A 21,890-nucleotide genomic window follows, 5' to 3' on the forward strand; every position below is an offset into this window, starting at 1 on the left:
ATAACTGCAATTGTAGCTTTAATGTATAAAAGGTGTAGAATTGAAATTGTCACTCAACATCTAGTCTGGTCACTCAAGACATCCTGAATTAAATTCTACAAATGCTGTAAACAAAATATGTGAGCTGTATAGTGCTTTATTCACCTTTAAATTTGGGAAAGGGCCAAAGGAGTGGAGTGTTTTGGATGTAATCATGGAAAGCAGGGTCCGATCCCCACTTTCTCATAGCTTGTTTCTCTAGAATGGGGATCCCACTAACATGCCTAAGTAGGAACCAAACAAAAAGGGGAGAGATCGCACTGAGGTATTGAGGCCCACGCAGGACGGAGGAAGCCGATAGGAACAGTCCTGACCACTGTAGGATCTCCCCCAGGTAGTTTGGATGTCTGCTGTATGCCCACAGTCCATGGCGAATAAATTTGCCCTGTAAGTACACGTGTGATTAATGCCTTTGCTCTACAACATTGATAAAATGTCATGTAAATTAATAAGCACTAGGGTCAGGATTTCGTGAAGCAAACTTCCAGAATGTATTATTAAGAATACGCTTTTTTCTATATAGAAGTCTTTAACTACTATGTACTAGCATTAAAATACATACAATATAATGTATTTATTGTGTAACTGTAAAAGTAGGGTTAGGGTTTAGATTAGCTTTAGGGGTAAGTTTGACATTGTAACTACAAATGTAATTAAATGTAAGTACAATGCAACAAAACTTATGTACATTACTAACCTTGTCTCTGTAAAGTTATATAAAATATTATAATTTCATTGTCATGACCATGTACTAGTAAATACTGTAATCTGGTAAATGGTAATGTGGGTAATTCCCTGATTTTATCACACTAAAATCATGTTGACCTAAAATATGTATGTCTTTTGAAACCATGTGAATTTTAATGTTTATAAACTGGTCCATTTAACTTCCATTGTAAGTGCCTCACTGTAACCATGGTAGTTACTTTTAGTTTTTAAATAAATGAGGGAAGAGTTTAATAATTTTTTTGTGGTAATCAACATTATGCCACAAATTCTGTTAATTGAGCTTAACTTAAATGCAGAAAAATGTATTGAAAATATATAGCTGTCATTACATAAGTTATATTACAGTGCATACAGAAAGTATTCAGACCCCTTAATTTTTTCACATTTTGTTATGTTGCAGCCTTATGCTAAAATGCTTTATATAATTTTTTTTCACATCAATTTACACTCCATACCGCAAAATGACAAAGCAAAAAACAGATTTTTGTTAACTGCAAATTTATTAAAAATAAAAAAATTATATCACATTAACAAAAGTATTCAGACCTTTTGCCATGACACTTGAAATTTAGCTTGGGTGCATCCCATTTCTCTGGATCATCTTTGAGATGTTTCTTCACTTTTATTGGAGTCCAACGTTGATTGGACATGATTTAGAAAGGCGCACACCTGTCTACAAATGGTCTCCCAGCTGAAAATACATATCAGAGCAAAAACCAAGCCAAGGTCAAAGGAATTGCCTGCAGATCTCGGAGACAGAATTGTGTTGAGGCACAGATCAGGGGAAGGCTACAAAAAAGTTTTGGCTGCATTGAAGGTTCCCAAGAGCATGGTGTTCTCCAACATTCTTAAATGGAAGTTTGGAACAACCAGGACTCTTCCTAGAACTGGCCACCCGGCCAAACTGAGTAATCGGAGGAGAAGGACCTTGGTAAGACGGTGACCAAGAACCCGATGGTTGAGCTCCAGAGAACGTGTGGAGATGGGAGAACTTGCAGATGGACAACCATCACTGCAACACTCCACTGATCTGGGCTTTATGGCAGAGTGGCCAGACAGAAGCCTCTCCTCAGTGCAAGACACCTAAAAAGCACCTTAATGACTCTCAGAATATGAGAAACAAGATTCTCTGGACTGATGAATTGAAGAAGGAACTGTTTGGCCTCAATCCTAAGCATCATGTCTGGAGGAAACCAGGGACCGCTCATCACCTGCACAATATCATCCCAACAGTGAATCATGGTGGTGGTTGCATCATGCTGTGGGGGTGTTTTTCAGCAGCAGGGACTGGAGAACTGGTCAGAGTTGAAGGAAAGCTGAATGCAGCAAAATACAGAGATATCCTTAACAAAAACCTGGTCCAGAGTGCTCAGGACCACAGACTGGGCCAGAGGTTCACCTTCCAACAGGACAATGTCTCTAAGCACACAGCCAAGACAATGCAAGAGTGGCTTACGGACAACTCCTTGAATGTCCTTGAGTGGCCCAGTCAGAGCCCAGACTTGAACCCAATCGAACATCTCTGGAGAGACCTGGAAATGGCTGTCCACTGATGGTCCCCATACAACCTGACAGAGCTTGAGAAGATCTGCAGAGAAGAATGGCAGAAAATCCCCAAATCCAGGTGTGCAAAGCTTGTACGTGTCATACCCAAAAAGACTTGAGACTGTAATCGCTGCAAAACATGCTTCAACTAAGTATTGAGTTTCTCAGTAAAGCTTATGACAAAAAAAAAAAAACGTTTTATGCACTACTAGTCAATAAACTTAATACACTGAATCTTAAAAGCAAGTCTCTGAATATACATACAGTATATCTATTACTACAAAACAGAGATTTCTTATTTGTTTATGGAAGGGAAAAAAGCATTTTACAACATACTATTTTCAGTGGGAGTTATTACTCACAGTGTTATCTGGATCACTCTTAAAGTTCCACTTCTGCTGGTCTGCGATGGCCTGTGTAGCAAAGCCAAGCCCCCATATTCCCCACCCGATATAGTCACGTGGGCCTAAGGGCTCATCTCTTCTCTCACTGTTTAGAATTAGGGTGGGCAAGAGGGTAACAAATACCCACAAAGCTAGAAAGAAAGAGAAACAAACATCATTGTGATATGTGATACGGTGGGGGAACGATTTGCTAATGGGGGTTTTCCTTTGAATTAAAGGGATTAGTTCACCCAAAAATGAGCAGATGTGTTTGATTTTCTTTCTTCTGCTGAACACAAACACAGATTTTTAGAAGAATATATCAAGTCCTTGAAGATAAAGATCCACACAATGCAATGCATGAATGGTTGCCAGAACTTTGAAGATCCAAAAAGCACAAAGTCACCATAAATTTAATCCAAATGACTCCAGTGGTAAAATCTTTAGAAGTGATATAAGTGTGGGTGAGAAACAGATTAATATTTAAGTACTTTTTACTATAAATTCTCCTCTTTGCGAAGTAGGTGGTGATATGCACAAAGAATGTGAATCAGCAAAAACAAAAGCAGAAAGTGAAAGTGGAGGCTTATAGTAAAAAGCACTTAAATATTGATCTGTTTCTCCCCCACACCTATCAGAGGTGGACACAGACATGTCTCTACTGAAGACATGAGGTGTGTCCCAAACCACACACTTCTGCACTATTCTAATCCATTTTGTAGTGTAATAAGTGTGAGTAGTATGTTAACACTGACAATGCAGCAAAAAGAAGTGTACCCAGATGATGCACTTTTTCAAGTGTGGAATGTTGGACACTTTATGCATTTAATGCTCATGGCTTGCCATACATAGCAGAAGGGGTGGAGTCACCTGGCTGCGCTGCTGGTCTCAAAAAACTAAAATAATGAAGAATGTATCAACTAATGAAACTTCAGTGGATACATCATCTTACAAATTTTAGTTGAATCACCCCAAACTGTGTGAATATGTATGTTGTTTAAGATACAATGTTGAATTGAGGTTGGCTAACATGCTAAAGCTATCTGCAACACTTCACGTGCACTTGAAACATCACTATGCTTTTGTGTAGTAAAAAAATGTTTTGACTGCATAGTATATTTTGTAAGTGCATATTGTATAGTGTGTCGTTTCAGACACAGCTATGGATTTAACTACAGGAGTCGTATGGATTACTTTTATGCTGCTTTTATATGCTTTTTGGACCTTCAAAGTTCTGGCCAAAACCCACTTGCATTATATGGACCTACAGAGCTGAGATATACTTCTAAATATCTTAATTTGTGTTCTGCAGAAAAAAAGAAAGTCATAGACATCTGGGAAGACATGAGGGTCAGTAAATGGTGAGAGAATTTTCATTTTTGGGTGAACTATCCCTTTAGGATTCTCTTGCCCCATTGGCAAATAGTTTTTTCTTGTTTTAAGCATAATTTTGTTAGAGTTCTCTAAAAACAATATCAAAACTTCATATCTTATGTAATTTTACTTGTTATGTATCATGTTTAAAATATGTTTACATATTTTTTACTGGAAAATAAGAAAAAATACCGATTAAGAAGATCATTTTTGAAGTATTTGTGACATTATTTTAGTTAAATGCATGAGGACACTTGCATATGACCAACAGAAACTCTCTGCAGTTATCAATTAACATCAAAACAGAAACGATGGAAACAATCAATAGATGTGGACCTTGCATGGTCCAGTAGACAAAGAATGTCCCCGGGCTGTCTCTGACATTGTTAAACCTCCGGTCTTGCCCATCCTTCAGGATTCTAAGAAAGAGAAATGTCCCGAGTCTGCAGGACAAGGCCCCATCTGTCAATTATTGACTTATTAACCAGACCTTAATGACATACATTAATATAACATAAAGCTGGGCGGACTGCACATTCAACAACTCTGTGTCAAGCAACAAAACAATCAATCTGTCTGTCTATCTGTCTTCCTATCTATCTATCTTACCTCAGTCCCCAGGCAGTGACAAGTCCAGTTTGTACATTCTGTCTAAGGTGTCCAGTTCCGCCCCAAACACGACTCAGATGAGCCAGCAATATAAAGGTACCAGATCCTACAGAACAGAGAAATTAATATTTAGTTAAACTGATAAGGTATCCTTTATCCTGCAATTTATGAGCGGAACAGCCATTCCCCTGTTTCCGTCCATTTGAAAAGTGAGGCGTGTTCACTGAATATTTTACCAATGATCTTAAGAGGCATTTGGTACCAAAGTTCAAGGATTCTCAAGAGCACACTCATCAAGGAAAGACTAGAGTGCTTAGGGAGTTTGAAAGGCTGAAACGATTGGATAATATTTGGACTCCATTGAAAAGAAATGCACATTGAATGTTGAAAGGTATGTAGAAGATTTGCTTGATTAGGTATGTTAAAAGATAAGGATCTGCATAACATGGATAAATAAAATATCCTGATTTTGGAAAGGTACTACTATAAGAGCACTTTCGATATGTCATTAAGTAATATAACTGTTAATATGTACAGTATACTGTTAATAGGCTATATAACCTCATAATATGAAGGAATTCATATTGGAAGATTTGTTTGATATCTACTGTATTTTAAATACCCCTGCAGAACTAGAAACTAAGTTAATACCACTTACAAACGTGTAATTTAACTGAAAAATTATAATTGTTTTTCTAGGTATATGCACACGTTTTAAAATAAAATTTAAATGGCATGTATTTTTGAACATGTAGATTATGAAAGAGTGCATTCGAGTATTCTGACAAGTCCCGCCTCTTGAGGCAGGATTGAAAGTGACTTGTCCACAACTCGGCCAATCAGACGACGTCTACAATGTAGAGCCATTGATCTGATTGGTCAAGAGGCAGGATTTGTCGGAATAAGTGTAGGAGAAGCTGCTGTGGGCGGAGAAGTACTTATGGTCGTTTCACAACACTTTCATAATAATTTAGATAACCGCCGTCTCATAATGTCCTTATAATTTAAATGAAACAAACAACGATTTGATTCGATTAATTAAACCACTGAACCTCCTTTAAGGCGAAATAATAGTTATTTGGATGCTTACGAATAGCGACGACAAAGCCAACGATAGTAACAAAGACCAAATCAATACATTTGTGAGTCACAGCATAATTAACAATTTATGATTACGACTTTCGGATAAATCATTTACCTGCCAAATCGTAAAACTTTTCCGTTTTGAGCGCAGACGCTAGTGCCCATCCGACCCACTGAATGCCCAGGTCAGTGGCTGCACACTTGGCCAACGTGCTTCCCATGATCATATCCAGCATGTCCTGAAGCATAAGTGTTACAAACTTGACTTCAATCATACGACCCTGCAGAGCAACCGAGCAGAGCAAAGTTCAAATCCTACATACTAGTGGGGAGGGGTGGCTAATACTTGTTATGTATGCGCTGTGACTCTTGGGAAGTGTAGTTTGAAACATCTGTTATCACTGTTTTTATGTACTACATGCTGAATAGAATATAATTGAATCATTCATAATGTATTGATCTTATCCAGAATAGAATAGTCGCACACATTCTAATTCCACAAATGTTAAGCAGAATAGAATGTAAAAGTTCAAACATTCTAGTTCCACTAAGGTATATAGAACAGAATAGAATACTCACAAGCATTTTAGTCTTACTCAGGTATAGATTAGAATAAAATTTAATAGAGTAGAATGGAATAAAATCATTAATATTTCACTGATCTGATCTGAAATTGAATAAAACAGTCACACACATTGTATTTCCACGAATGTTCTTCAAAATATAATAGAATAAAATAGAAGTCACAAGCATTCTAATTTAACTAATGTGATCCATAATAACACAGAATAGAATCAATGATGTTTTGCTGATCTGATCCAGAATAGAATAAAAAGTCACACACATTCTAATTTCACTAATGTTCTCCAAAACAGAATAGAACAAAATAGAATTCACAAGCATTCTAACTCCACTAATATAATGCAGAATAGAATTGAAGCATTCAAATATTACTAGTGTGATATAGAATATTCACAAACATTCTACCACTAATGTGATCCTGAATAAAATAGAATAGAATCATTGAAATTTTCTGATCTGATCCAGAATAATAGTCACACACATTCTACTTCAACTATTGTTATCCAAAATAGAATAGAATGAAACAGAACAGTCACAACATTCTGATTCCTCTAATATGTTCTGAAATAGAATAGAATCATTGAAATGTCAGTGATCTGATCCAGAATAGAATTAAATAATCACACATTCAAATCCGAATATTGTTATCCAAAATAGAACAGAATAAAACAGAATATTATTATTCAGGATAGAATAGAAGCATTCAAATATTAATTATGTGATATAGAATAATCACATGGATTATCATTCAACAAATGTTTTTGATTTTGAATAAAAATAGAATACAATCACTTAAATTTCACTCATCTGATCCAGAGTAGAATAGAATAGTCACACACATTCTACAGTAAATACACTAATGTGATATTGAAAGGAATAGAATATAAAATAATCCTTCAAATTTCATTGATTTAAAAAATCAACATTTTCCACATGGTCTTCATTTAGGCTTTGACAAATGAACCCCTTATTATTGAGTTCAGCACAGCAAGTAACCATTTACAATGAAATATGACTCAGGAGCCAACTGCAGTGCTCGATGACCTGGATAGATAAGACATTTATTGCTAATGACTTTTAGAAGAAGACTGGAGAAGGTGTGTTAGGGCTCAAACAAAAGGCATAGTTGAATATACCAAGTGAACCATCATTTGTTCTAGATACATTCTTTTATTCTCCAGGATCAGTCAAATAATTTAAGGGTCTATCGAAAATTACAGAAGAACACAATTGAAGAGGATGGCAGAGAGCAAGACAAGCATCAACTCAAAGGGAGGGGCCAATGTGTTCACTAAACGGGTTCAGAAAAAAATCAACAGAGCGCAGGAGAAGGTGCGTAGCCTGGACACATAAAACACAAATGTCAAGAGAACCAATGTTATATCCACAATACTGTCAGTCTTAATTAAAGGGATAGTGCACAGAAAAATTAAAATTCATGAATGAATCATTTACTCACCCTCATCTAGTTTCAGACCCTTATTATTTACTTTCACACATGGAATGCAAAAGGAGATGTTATGCATAAGGTTAGCCTCATCATTCACTTTCATTATATATTTTCCATACAATGAAAGAGAATGTTGACTGAGGCTAACATTTAGCATAACATCTCAGTTTGTTCCACGGACGAAAGAAAGTGATTAAAAAAGTGAGTAAATAGCAACAGATTTCATTTTGGTGTGAACTATCCCTTTAAGGAGTGAGTGCAGAGAGTGCAGAATTTGTATTGTGCTTTTGATTCAATAATCAATCACTATAACAGTCACATGACCATTTATCTGTTTTATCAGGTGGGGGTGAAGCTCCATTGATATTAGCCAATGCACACATGTAGCCTCCCTCTTTGGTTAACAGTCTCTTATATTTTTAATTTTTATTTTGTATTTGTTTACTAAGGCTGAGCAAGTAACTATTTAATTTGCTGCTTTCACTTCCTTTTAAAAATGCAGTCCCATTAACCGCTTCAGATTTGGACATTTAAGCTAAATATTACCAGTTTGTCCCTCAATATTGACAAGTGGACAGGTTAATAGTTTGTTTAATGCAATGGCAGACACTTTAATTCAAATTGACTTACAGCACATTCAAAATAGACCTATACATTTTAGGTACACTAAGTGTAAAGATGGTAGATGCCAGTGTAAATAGCAAAAAAAAATACAGCTTCTTGTTTGCTCTAAGTGAAAATAGATCCCATTCACATAAAGTGTAAACAGAAGTAATATTCTTTTTGTCCTTAGAGTAAATTGTCTGAGCAATAGCCAATAACGTTGGCTCTTTGAACTTAGTGTAAATAGACACTGCCGACATTAGAACAGATGTGAGCTTCCTAGAAATCAAACCCTTGACCTTGGCGTTGCAAACACCACTGTCAGTTGATCTGCAGGAACCTACTGGCTGGTGAACATGATGGATTTAGTATCTGAAGCTCTTTTTTTTGCCAGTGAGTGCTTATGAATTATTTAAGGGTCAGGTGTAATATCCATCAAATGTGAATATTGAGGTGCTGTCAGTGTACATTGAGAATATCCTTGTCATGGCTGACAGGTGTATGTAAGGATGCTGTAATGTCTTATGTGTTTCGCAGGTGTTGCAGAAGCTTGGTAAGTCAGATGAGACCAAAGATGAGCACTTTGAGCAGTGTGTGATAAACCTCCAAGTCCAGCAGGTAAACTAAATCTATCATGGTAAACAAAGTAACTTTTTATGATATATAAATTAATAATAATAAATATATTAATTAGATTCATAATACATCTTAGTACAATGACATGACTCCACACCTTTGTAGAACGATGCATACAGAATATACAAGGACCTGAAAGCGTATCTGAATGCTGTCAGAGGTTCGTTATTTAAATTTATATCCATTCTTATGCAAAAGCTTCTAGGAAATCAGCTTTCTTATAAAGTATTACTGGCATAGTTTCTTGAAATTGTGTACGCACAAGTTAACACTCAACTAAAATCTTTTATGTTTAACAGTAATGAGGGATGCCTCAAGTCGTCTGTTTCAGACACTCAATGAAGTTTATGACACTGAGTGGGATGGTGCAGAGGATCTTGGGGGTTTTGTGGAGGTATGACCAGGGCATTCTGTATGATACTAATGTACAGTTGCCCCTAAAAGTATTTGGACCTTGAAGCCACACTTAAAAATGTCATTGCATTAGATAAAAAAAATATCAAAGCAAGTGGTATGTGTTAAATGATTGATTGACCTATATTGATTTTTATACATACTTTTAACCTTTAAAAGCATACCTCGGGTCTTTAGTGACCCAGGACCTCATTACACCCCCTGTACCTCATACATTTTTTGGAGTTGTGCCCACGCTTGGTATTCCACAATCTCTCTCTTATAAATTGTCTAGAAAACATGAAAATATTGCAAAAATGGCATAAAATTAAAAACAAATAATTATAATAAATAATAATAATTATAATGAAATTTGCTACATATATATAATTATTTGTTTTAATGGTTAAAGTTCCATGAATTATATTTTTTTGATTATTTTATTTCTTAGTTTATTACAAGAGGAATGAGTATATTCATACATAAAAATAAAATTACAAATAAAATACTATTTCATGTTTATTTTCTGTGCAACAATTAATTATAAACAATGGTGAATTATCAGTATCCGAAAAGCATTTTATTATACCGTACATATTATTTCTTGTTGCCATGTTACTCAAGGTGGCACTGTTGTTTCAGTGATTGGCTTGATTTACATTTGACATAGCTATTTGGTTAAAACAAACAATGCGGAAGTAAACTATAGCAAGTACTACACATGAACAGTAGGGGTGTAACGGTCCATCAATCTGGATCGATGCATATGACCGACGATCCAATGTTAACGATTAAATGCGTAAATAAAGACGTTTTTTTCAAGATTTACCTTTATTTTATACTTTCATGTCAGCCACGTCCGTATGTATTTCCGTCAGGCGATGAAGCAACCATACTACATTCATTTCACTTTATGAGCGCTTAATATGCTTTTCATGTGGGACACGGATGTGTATGAGGGCCTTTGAATGCAAATTTTGCTCTGCTATCTCTGTGCACGCGCTTCTACCGAGCTTCCCGCGAAATGCCAGTTCCATTGACAGAATCAGTGCAAGTACATCAAACGCAGAGCGGTCCTAATGCGCGATTAATTCGGGCTTCCATCGATATCGTTGCGCATGTGACCCATTTGAATTTTACACGAGAATGTGCTATTTTAAAGTACCATGGGAAGGTTCAACCATGTGAAACATCTTGAAAACTCCGACATTCTGAACAGCACTAATGAGGGAAAGAGAAACACCTGCTTAGCATCAGCCACGTGTAGGCTATGTAAGTTACACTAAACTGATGATCACTTACTGAGACTTTATTTTTTATCTGTATCATGTTTTTCAACATCTGAAGTACATTATTTTGTTGTGGATGTCGCAATGTGGATACAGAGAACTGAATACATTAATCAAATTATATTTTGGTTGCATTTGAGGATAAATATTTCATTGATTGTGTAAACTAGACACATAATATCGGAATATCGATTGCAGGCCTCTGAATCGAATCATATCGCGGCAGACCTTTAAGTATAATATCAGATCGCAGGCCAAGATAATTGATTCAAGATCGTATCGTGATGAAACGTCCGATTTAACCCCTAATTAACAGCATGGTGTTTGGACTACCGAAATTATTTATACTGACTGATGTTGTGCATCTATTTAGACTGAATATGTGCCTGAGAAAATACTTGTGCATCTTGTGTTATGTGAAGCTCAATAGGTTTTTGACAGCCAGTCTCATGAAATATCAGTGCGAAACTAACGAATCCTGTTCCTAGATTTTTCCTGATTTGCTGCAGTTTCTTTGATACTGAAAAACAAACATTTATTGTATTTTATTATCTTCTAATTGTCTAAGATATTTGGAAAATGTTAGTTTTTTGTACACAACCACAGGTCAACAGGCATGGGAATTAAACAATCCGACAAACACAGCGGTCGCCGCACAGCCGGTCCAGTTCTCCGAGGCCGTCGACGAGCCGGTCCTGTTTCCCGAGGCCGTCGACAAGCTGGTCCTGAGACTTCAGGCATCAGGACCGGCTCGATGACCACCGACCGGGAACTGGACAGGTTGTGCGGCTACCGCTGTGGCAGCAACTGTGGATCGGACACTTTGCTCTGCTTCCTTCTCTAGACGGTCAGGAGCTCCTGGAAGCAACAGGGTAATGCCTCCTGGCAGCAGGAACAGGCCCTGCCTCCTGGCAGATGATGGAAGAGCGGCTGCAGCACCCACTGTCGGTGAGGGGGGTGTCACTGTCCTCGGTCTGGGATGAAGAGAGATTTTATGGCAACCCCTCTTCACCCCCAACTGGAATACAGGACTTGATGTGCTCAACCAGGCCTGCCACAAAGATCAATGATGCATTCCTGGTTGAAGCCCAAACCCGAGGCCAGTGCTACAAATTCAAGCACATACTCCCTCACCGACTGTTTTCCCTGATGGAGATTGAAGATGCTCTGGGGGGTGCAATCCTGACGACACACAGGGGAACGAGGTTTAAATGAAAAAACTCATTCCTGCTGGGTTCAATCTTGGTTGGATCATTCTGTCATGGTACATTAGCAGAAAGGGGGACCCAAACGCAGGAACGAGTTAAATAAGTTATTTTATTATACGAAAGAAAAACAAACAGGAATCACAAAACTCTCACGAGGGAGAAAACTGGTAAGAAATAAAAAATAACTAAACATGACTAACCGAGATTCCAGTCATAATTTCCCTTATACTGTATAACTCAATTAAAATAATACAATTTAAACAATAATACTTTAATCACAGATGAGTTAAGTTTACTTGTAGCTAGTTAACTTAACTTAAAAAAAATAAGTGTAGTTTACTTAAAAAAACATGCAAACAGATTTTCTTGAAAAATCTTAGTAAAGTCAACTTGTTAGATTTTACAGTGTCACCACAGGTGTTTTGTTTGAAAGTTTGAAAGCCAGGAAGTTACAAATACCTTTAGTCTTCATTTTGAACAGTATGTTGATTTATAATAACCTAATAAACTTATTTTTGTGAAATGTTTTGATTGAAACATGTTCTTGTGCTATATTTTTTCAAAATACATGCCACTTGCTTTGATTTGTTTTGTTATATAATGCAAATACCACACAATATGGACTTTGCGTCTTTAACTCTAATTTGGTTCACCATGTTCCAAAGGGTGAAGAATCTCTATGGGATGACTATGAGTCCAAGCTGCGAGATCAGTCGCTACTCACCATGAATTCTTACATGAGCCAGTTTCCCGATGTCAGGGTAATGACAGCTGCTTCTATAAATACAGGCGCATACACAAACTGTTCCCAAAATTTCCCAGTGATATTTTTAATCTACATTTCATCAGTGAACTTTCTCCATGCTTCAGGAAAAAGTGGCCAAGCGAGGTAGGAAACTCGTAGACTATGATTCCACACGACACCAGCTGGCAGGACTGAAGACTGCCAAAAAAACAGATGACATCAAAATAGGCAAGGTATTATGACTTTAAACCAGTTTGTTTATAGCCTTAGATATAAAGTTCCAATCTTCCAGTCATGTTGATTTTGTTTCTGATCTATTACTATTCTGAGCTGATGTTCGTTTCATATAAATGCATCTAAAATGAATGGTACTTTCCTTCCCTTTGCTGTTTTTCTAGGCAGAGGATGAGATGAATGCAGCCAAGATGATCTTTGAGGACATAAACAGGGAGCTGAAGGAGGAACTGCCACTTTTATTTGACAGGTGAGCGCTTTCATTGTTTGCAAGCATATTTGAAACCCATCAACATTGTTATAGTCATTTTTAAAGCTTTGTTTTTACTTTTTATACACTATAAACACAGCTACTTGGCTCTTGGAGAAAATATAATGGGCTTGTGGAGAGCAATGATGTATCTTGTTTAAATGTCTTTCTCGGTTTATTAGTATTACATAGCAAGTTAAGCTTTATTACATTTCCAAAGTTTAATATTAACATTAATCACTAATTTGATAAAATAGCTTAGAATATATAAAGGTATTAAAAGAAGACATAAAAAGATAAAGTTTGTAATTAGTTTTAGATTTGTAGGTTGTTTCATACTATTTAGGGCTGTTAATTGGGCAGAGAAACTAATTTCAAAGTTTTACTTCGCATTAACCTTTTAAAGTCAGCAGATATTTGAAATTGATGTTATTTACATAGTCCACAAGAGGGCGCATTGAATACATATAACCATACAACACCATGTTATTTTATTGCAAAGAACGTTCCTGGCTGTTAAAAAAAACCATTCCATTTTAAACTGAAGTGCATAAAATAAAAAATAAATAGAGTTTTAGTCGGTTCATACTCTCAAATTATAAGTCACAAGTAAAACGAGGGGGAAATGCCTTAATAGGCAGTTCTGTGTTATCATCATGTTACACTTGCACTGGTGCCACAGTATATAATATCACAGACTCAAACTTCATAATAACAATGATAAACCACAGTGTTTTCATTCATTACAGCTGTATGTAGGGTAGAATTATTCCCAGATAGCAGTGGTATTTGGCTGAACTTGGTGGTAAAGCGGCTCATGATCCCTGGCCAGGGGCTGTTCAAACTGTTCCAAATGGGGCTGTTTATGGAGTGGTGGTGTCGTAGTGGGCTAAAGCACATAACTGTCAATCAGAAGTTTGCTGGTTCGATCCCCACAGCCACCATCATTGTGACCTTGAGCTAGGCACTTATCTCCTGGTTGCTCCGGGGGGGATTGTCCCCTGTAAGTCGCTTTGGATAAAAGGGTCTGCCAAATGCATAAATGTAAATGTAAACCGATGGAACGCAACAGAAAGGAACAGAACACAAGTATCTCGGGACACACATTTCCAACTTTAACTCCTTTTTGGGTTTTTTCTCCCCTATTTGGCATGCCAAATTCCCAAAAGAGTTCTTAAGTACTCGTGGTGGCGTAGTGACTCTCCTCAATCCGGGTGGTGGAGGATGAATCTCAGTTGCCTCCATGTCTGAGACATCAATCCGCACATCTTATCACATGGCTTATTGAGCACGATACCGTGGAGACATAGCGCATGTGGAGGCTTCAAGCTATTCTCCGTGGCATCAACGCACAACTCCCCACGTGCCCCGCCGAGAGTGAGAACCACTTTATAGCGACCAATAGGAGGTTACCCCATGTGACTCTACCCTCCCTATCAATGGGGACAATTTGGTTGCTTAGGAGACCTGGCTGGAGTCACTCAGCACTGCCTGGATTCGAACTTGCGATTCCAGATGTGGTAGTCAGCGTCTTTACTCGCTGAGCTATCCAGCCCCCCACCATTTGTTTTTCTATGTAAACGCGATAGATGAACGTCTTTGTTTCGCTTTGTTTTTGTTTATTCAGTGTCTTGTGCAGGAGCACGTGTCAAGTTAAAAAGAACTTTAAAATGCATCCCGAGACTACTGGTTTCTGTTAAACTGTATTTTGTTGTGCTTCATCTAGCCTTTTTTTAGCACAAGAATGCGATCGTCTGAACTCATCGCCAGTGCTCTGCACACATCCAAAATTCGAATGCGCTGTTTTTCTTAAATTCTATGAATATTGAAATTTTATTTTGACAGCTTGCACATAAATACATGATACAATTTGGTAAATGGTCTGCACTTATATAGTGGCTTTTTAACTTTAACGGTATTCAAAGCATTTTACACTGTGACTCATTCACCCACTCACACACACATTCGTACACCATACATGCAAGGCGCTAGCCTGCCATTGGGAGCAACTTGTGGTTCAGTGTCTTCGTCATGTGAAATGTGTGGGCCGGGATTCGAACCACCAACCCTGCGATTAGTGGCCGACCCGCTCTACCAACTGAGCCACCAATTGCCTAGGGGCACACAAATATAATATAGTTCATTTCATTGTCAATGTTCTCCAAACATTTCATTTAATTATTATCTCACATTTTATAGTCGCATTGGATGTTATGTCACAGTCTTCCAAGCCATTTCCAGCCAAAGAGACATCTTCTACAAGGAAATGACGAAGGTAAAGTTTAAAATACTGCTGTGCCAATGAAATATTTGGCTCTGTAAAAAAAATAAAAAATTGGTTCCTAGTTGAAAAGTGTCTTTTCCCCCCAAGAAAAATCAGGATCTACAGACTGTGATGAAAGAGCTGATGGCCCAGCATCCAGACAAGAGCTTTGTGGTGAAGAACTTCAACCGGTATATGAATTTATTGTCTTTTTGCCCATTTAATAGGTCAATATTTTCATTGTATTTAGTGTAACACAATTAATAAAGGAATTTCATGTTAAGTTTTTAATTATTATTTAGTTATAATAACAAACAGTTAAAGGCTTTCATGAATCCTATTGCAAATAGTCACAAATTACTCTCCTTGTTTTCCCTTTAAGCTCTGGTTCACTGAAGAGAAGGTCACTTAGAGAAACTTTGTCCCCGAAGTCACTTAAAAGCTTTTATGATTTCCACACAAGTTACAGCCCCAGGGGCTCTCTCAGGTAAGGTTTAAAGAATGTTCTTCCTTTGCTTTATCTAAGTAAAAGTTAAGAACTCATGCCATCTGTTGGTGAATGTGCATAATTCATATTACCAAATATATTGGGATTACTGTTATGATGGATTTTGTTTTCTCTTAAAAAATATCACTGAGCATTGTGAAAAAATAATTTTCATTCCCTAAAGAGTGAAACAGTGTCCAGCCACTTTTTCAGTCGTCTTGGTTCCGGAAGTATTTTTTCCCATTCATTTCTTCATTTCAGAAGATTTTCAGTTTAATAATTTTCCTTCAGAAAAGAGTGCTAAGCCATGAGCCAAACCAACCAGCTACGAGGTGAATCACAACATTACAAACTTTAATTTGAAGCAAAAAAAAAAAGTGTTTGAAAATGTATCATTACTATAGATACAATATATTTTACATTTATTCAGACATATGCAAATATATATATATATATATTTGCATAAGTAGGTCGCTCGAAAACTCTGTTGGCGTGCTTTGTTTGCCACAATTCTATGCTTGGTGGATCTTTTTCTTCAGGATCATGAGTAGTGTATTCACCAGGAATACCACTCTTAAACATTTTTTTTATTTAAGTTGAAATAACACAAACCGATGGCTTCTACAAAAGCATTAACAACCTTTCTTTCAAGGTTTCTTCATTAAAAATCAATTAGTCCTATGGGAAAAATGTATTTGACTTTCCGGAACCAGACTGTTGCACTCTATTGAGATTGTAATTGCAACATTGCTGTCAACCCATGACAGAAGCACTTACAACTTTAAATGAGCATTCAACACAAATATTTGCTGCTACAGGAGAGACAACTCTTCCAGTTTTAAGTCTGACAGACCAGCATATGCGTCATACACCCCTACACAGACCAGCCCCATCCGCCCCCTACCCCATTATGTGAACGCCCCGGGTGCCAGTGATGCCAAAGCCAGCTCAGTAAACACAGACCATCCTTCAGAGGATGTCACCCCTTCTCATGAGTCACAGGTGGATGAAACCAGCTCCTGTGAAGATAAACCAGTAGAGGAGAAGAAAGCAGAGAAGAGAGAGTCTGTACCAGCCTCCGATCAAGACAGCCCTGTGTCAAAACATGACTCCTCTTCTGAGGACAATAGTGATGAGAGTGAAATGCGACCTAACTCGAATCCAACCGAATGCGCCAAGATCAAAGCAACCACAGCCCCCAATGGCTCTCCAGAGCCTGAGAAGGTGGAGAACACTAGGTCTTCTGGTGTGGAGAATGGCATTGCTCTTGACAGTCTATTAGATGTGGAACAAACAGGAGCTTCTAGCAATGTGAGTTCTGTGCATGTTATGGTTCTTTCAATTGTGTAGAAAAATTAATGTAAAGCTCTTGCAAACAGAAAACATCCTCACTTGTGTCATTGTAGTCATTCCACATCACTGTCTATGGTTGGAATAGGATTCTAACATACTATATCTTTAGTACATAGTAGACTATGTGTATACTAGGCGTTGCACAGACTTGTCGTTTCTATTCGCTCCTTTGAGAACACAATTCGGCTATAGTTAGAAAAGCACTTCAAGTTGGAGTCCAATGGCCTGACAGAATACATCCCGATGGTCAAAATGAAGTCATTACTCTTACTTAATTGAATTTAAGAATTTACAAGCAATTTATTTTTCATTCGCATTAAGCCATTTTCATTGAGCCAACATAATTTTGTTAAATTTGGTCAAATCAATGTTCTATGGTAGTTTAAATTCAACTTTAATAGTGTTTAATATAATTACATTTCTAATGTTGGTCCAACTTTATTTTATTAATCATTAGTATATGCCAGGTGTGAAAGGGAATGTGCTGTACTGTAAATTTAAAAGCTACCGTTTGAGGCGCTAATCAGCACTCGAGTGTGAATCCTCAAAATAAGCACAAGCGCCAATCTTCACCACAATGGTAACCCCCAAAACTCCAGCCTAACAGACACTCTTTTTAGATACCAATGTTACATTACAGAACATGAACAATTCTCCTATTTTCATCTTGCTCAAAAATGCATACAATAACACTTAATTTCAACATTTGCTCACCCCATCCAGCTCCATGCAAAGCATGCTGGAAAATGGAAATCCCATGCCTAGTTTCATCAATGCTACAAAAAGTTATGTAGTCCCAATGGATTAAGTAAACGTACATTTTACAAATCAAATTGGATGGAACACAATGAAATCAAATTGTGACCAAAAATATTCTCTAGAATTGTGTTGCTGTAGTTCATTTTAATTAGTAAACTGAACAACCTGCAAAAATAAAAAAATTTCGACATTGATTTAGATGCTGTTTGCTCCTACAATAACGTGATTCGGCAATAGTTTAGAAAAGTGCTTCAAGTGCAGTGATTTGGGGTTGGAATGACATAACGAATAGTCAAATTCAACTCGACTAATGGGATCTAGTCGTCTATTTAAAATCAGTATTTGTGCAACCCCTATACTATATACTGTACAGCGTATGCACATTTTTGTACTGTATCCCACAAATATAATACGCTCAACTTGACCCTCCATTTCCAGTTTGGCGGATGAACCGGAAGTAATTACAGCTATGATTATGAGCTATAATCTCTATGGCTGGGTTCGGAATGGCATTCTACTCATACAATTTCTGCCATATCTACAGTATATATGTCCAAAATAGGAGCATTTTGGTAGTATGCTATTATGAAATCAGTCTTCGACTCATTATTTGATTGGATTGTCAAATGTTAAAGTATAAAGATTTTTATTGAATATTTTAAATTGACACTAAAAATGTCGATACTTATTTCCAAGATCATAACGGAGTGCCACTCACATGGAATGTGATGAAGCCATGTGACATTGTAGCGTACTACAGTTTGAAATGTTTGCATAACTGCCACTTGCTTAAGTTAGTATTCCATTCGGAACATAGCCATTATATTCATTCCTTAAAGAAATTTAAAAATGTAACAACTTAAATGTAACTTAAATAGTTGTAATTCACTTTTTGAACTTCTAGGCTGTTCACAAGGACAACCATTCATCAGGAGAAGGGGAGGAGGACACCCCTAAATAGAAGACAAAAGGTCAGCACAATTTGAGACCAGCACATACTCATGTTTTGATCATGTGTCCATTATGAACAGATAAAATATATAATTTTTAACTTAATATTATATCTGTTTACAGGAAATATGCATGGTGTTTTGGCAATAAACTGAAACCTGCAATCTGCCGATAAATGTAAAACATTCAAAATGCTGTATCACTGCAGTCATAATTATTTCTCCCCTATTTGTTTATACATAGAGATAAATTCTGGATCTTTTTTAAATTGTCATTTTTAATTCAATGTACAGTTTATTTGAGTTTATAATTACTTTTCTGTCTTAATGTCACTTGATTTTCACCTGTGGTGGTGTTCCTTATTTCAGGATTTGTATGTTTTTAGCCTAATACTCTTTATTTGAGAGTAATGTATGCTTAATGTATTTAATTATTGACGAGATTGTCATGTAGCTATGCTGCAAACAAATGGAAACATTTAGAATGAAAATCATTATAATGACCCATCATTAAATTACTGTGAATAAAGGCTTACTTTTTATTGATTTTTTTCCATTCTTCACTATTTGGTAATTAAACGAATGATCCAAGTCCTCGTTTCTGTATTTTTCATAGGTTGGTCCAGCATGCTGGCAGGGTGCTGCTGTGCTTGTTGTTTATTAACATTAGTCATTTAGTGGAATTCGACCATTGTTTGATCCGTCACGAGTGCGCGCAAGAGAAAACGCTCGTGAACGCGCACATGCTCTAGACCAGCAGTTGTTTCATGGTGTTTCACTTCTTTAGTTTGAACGCTCTCCGTTTTTCATGATTTTTGGTGTGATCGGAAGTTAAAAGTTTACGTTTTAAAAAGACGGGTCCTCGTCATCGACCTTTTTTTTTTATCTGAACTAAGTTTACCGCGACTTTAGCGCTCAAGCAGGTAAGTTTTGTTGTTTTTGTCTGGCTGAAAGTAGATATGACGGTTTCAAATGGCTGAACAGCTGGTCAAATGAGTTTTAGAGTTATTTAAAGGGATCGTTCGCGCCATTAGAAAGGATTTTAGGTGTCCGAATATTATCGATCAAATCCGGTGAATTAAAGAGGGATTAATTGTGTCCTTTTTTGTCTGCGTCTACAAACAAACAGAGGTGTGTTTAGTTTGTTTACTTTAGTAGTGAGCGACGCAACACTCATTTACTTAAACCATAGCCTAAAGGCTGTTTTTATCATTTTATTTTTGGCCTTTTTCAGCTTTATTTACAGGCCAAAAGAGACAGACAGGGTATTGGAGAAAATGGGATCGGAACATGACCGAGGTCGGATTCGAGCCTGGTGCGGTAAAGTTCGTTTTATCTTATAATCGTGTGATATTCGAATAAACCCATTCAGCTCTATGCATTCATTGTTCACATCAAGAGGCCAAAACAACTGAGATATGGATGTCCTTAGTATACCACAAGGCTTAGATTTCAAAACGGGTATCTCCCGTTTTTTTTTTCTTTCTAATTCTATTAAACTTTATGACCGTTTGATATGTCATATATATGTCAAACCAACATATATATATATATATATATATATATATATATATATTATTTCCTACATAGCACAAGATTTATTTTTGGGAGTGTAAACTTGGAATTTTTCATACAGAATTTGTGTCCATGTATATCTATTAAACTCTTTTGACTGTTTTATCTAAAGATGTCAAACCAACTTAAAAAAAGAAACTCAATATATTATTTCATTCACAGTGCAAGCCTTCTTTGTGGGAGTTTAAAATTGGTATTTTTATACAGAATATTCTATCCATATAAATCTATTAAAGGTTATGGCTGTTTTATCTAAAGATGTCAAACCAACTACATTTTATGAATAAACAGGGGTGATGCTAGGGGGGTGGCCATGGTCACCATGGACCGAAGCTTGGTCACCCCACTCGTAATTTGGTCATTTTTTTGTCTTGGGCACAATTTTAGTCTTTCTACACCATCAACTACCATCCCTCCCACCGTCCGATGATACGAACACCACCCACACCCCTGTCCGATGATACGAACCCCCCTCCCCCAAACACTGATCGCTAGATCCTGCCCGGCCATCCCTGTGAAAAAGTCCTAGTGGGGCGCGTGGCGAGTTGTGTGTGGATGCCGCAGAGAATAGCGTGAAGCCTCCACACGCACTATGTCTCTGCGTTAACGCGCTCAAGCCACGTGATAAAATGCGTGGATTGACGGTCTCAGACATGAAGGCGAGTGCATTGGGAATTGGAGATTACAAAAAGGGGAGAAAAAAAGGTATAATTTTAAACTCCCAAAAAGAATGCTTGTCCAGGTCCCCCGTTATGATTTCTAATAGTCCTTGCTTGTTGAGGTCTTTAATGCATATTTTGAATTCCACCACACACATTTGAGCGACCTCACTTACCTTTTAAACAAAAGGGTTCATAAGTGTCAGTGAGTATAGGTTTACACCGTTGGGAAGTGATGGAGCACATCTGTCTTACAACATAGTGCTGCTTTTCTGCATTTAGTGGTTAATGCTTAAACTGAAGTTCACACAATAATTCCACACTTTTTAAATTGTTGAAAACCATGTTTTACATTGAAAATCACATAAGAAAAAAGTAAAGGGACGTATTTATGCCAAGTCATAAATTGTTGTTAACACTATGAAACCTTTCGAGAACATGTCAGGGTCATATTTCACTCCAAATTATAAGAAAATGAAGCCTGTTTTAAAGGAATATTCTGGGTTCAGTACAAGCTAAGCTCAATCAACAGCATTTGTGGCATAATGTTGATTACCACAAACATTTATTTAGACTTGCTACTCATTTTCATAAAAAAAAGCAAAAACCTGGGTTACAGTGTGGCACTTATAAAGGAAGTGAATGGAGCCAATCCGTAAAAACTCACTGTTTCAAAAGTATATCCAATTTTA

At 37.0% G+C, this 21,890-nt stretch overlaps 2 protein-coding genes across 3 annotated transcripts; one reads left to right on the forward strand and one right to left on the reverse strand.

The window, feature by feature from the left end:
• Positions 1-120: 120 nt before the first annotated feature.
• si:ch211-210c8.6 (uncharacterized) lies at positions 121-6,098 on the reverse strand. The gene is made up of 5 exons (XM_052091654.1): positions 5,878-6,098; positions 4,680-4,785; positions 4,407-4,513; positions 2,676-2,848; positions 121-424 (listed from the first exon to the last, which is right to left on the reverse strand). The coding sequence occupies exons 1-5, from the start codon at positions 6,035-6,037 to the stop codon at positions 137-139; spliced, it is 834 nt and encodes a 277-aa protein (XP_051947614.1). The 5' UTR covers positions 6,038-6,098; the 3' UTR covers positions 121-136.
• LOC127618948 (bridging integrator 2-like) lies at positions 4,933-19,545 on the forward strand. 2 transcript variants are annotated; one of them, XM_052091652.1, is made up of 14 exons: positions 4,933-5,070; positions 7,526-7,676; positions 8,935-9,015; positions 9,139-9,193; positions 9,333-9,427; positions 12,589-12,684; positions 12,794-12,901; positions 13,067-13,152; positions 15,352-15,427; positions 15,524-15,606; positions 15,798-15,902; positions 16,721-17,213; positions 18,919-18,985; positions 19,089-19,544. In XM_052091652.1, exons 2-13 carry the CDS (start codon positions 7,584-7,586, stop codon positions 18,973-18,975), a joined length of 1,428 nt encoding a protein of 475 aa, XP_051947612.1. In that variant the 5' UTR covers positions 4,933-5,070; positions 7,526-7,583; the 3' UTR covers positions 18,976-18,985; positions 19,089-19,544. The 2 variants fall into 2 exon arrangements, with proteins under 2 accessions (XP_051947612.1, XP_051947613.1); XM_052091653.1 differs by having other exon boundaries at positions 4,950-5,070; positions 7,565-7,676; positions 19,089-19,545.
• Positions 19,546-21,890: the final 2,345 nt, after the last annotated feature.

The sequence above is a fragment of the Xyrauchen texanus genome, chromosome 25 (assembly GCF_025860055.1).
Source record: "Xyrauchen texanus isolate HMW12.3.18 chromosome 25, RBS_HiC_50CHRs, whole genome shotgun sequence".
Lineage (NCBI taxonomy): Eukaryota > Metazoa > Chordata > Actinopteri > Cypriniformes > Catostomidae > Xyrauchen > Xyrauchen texanus.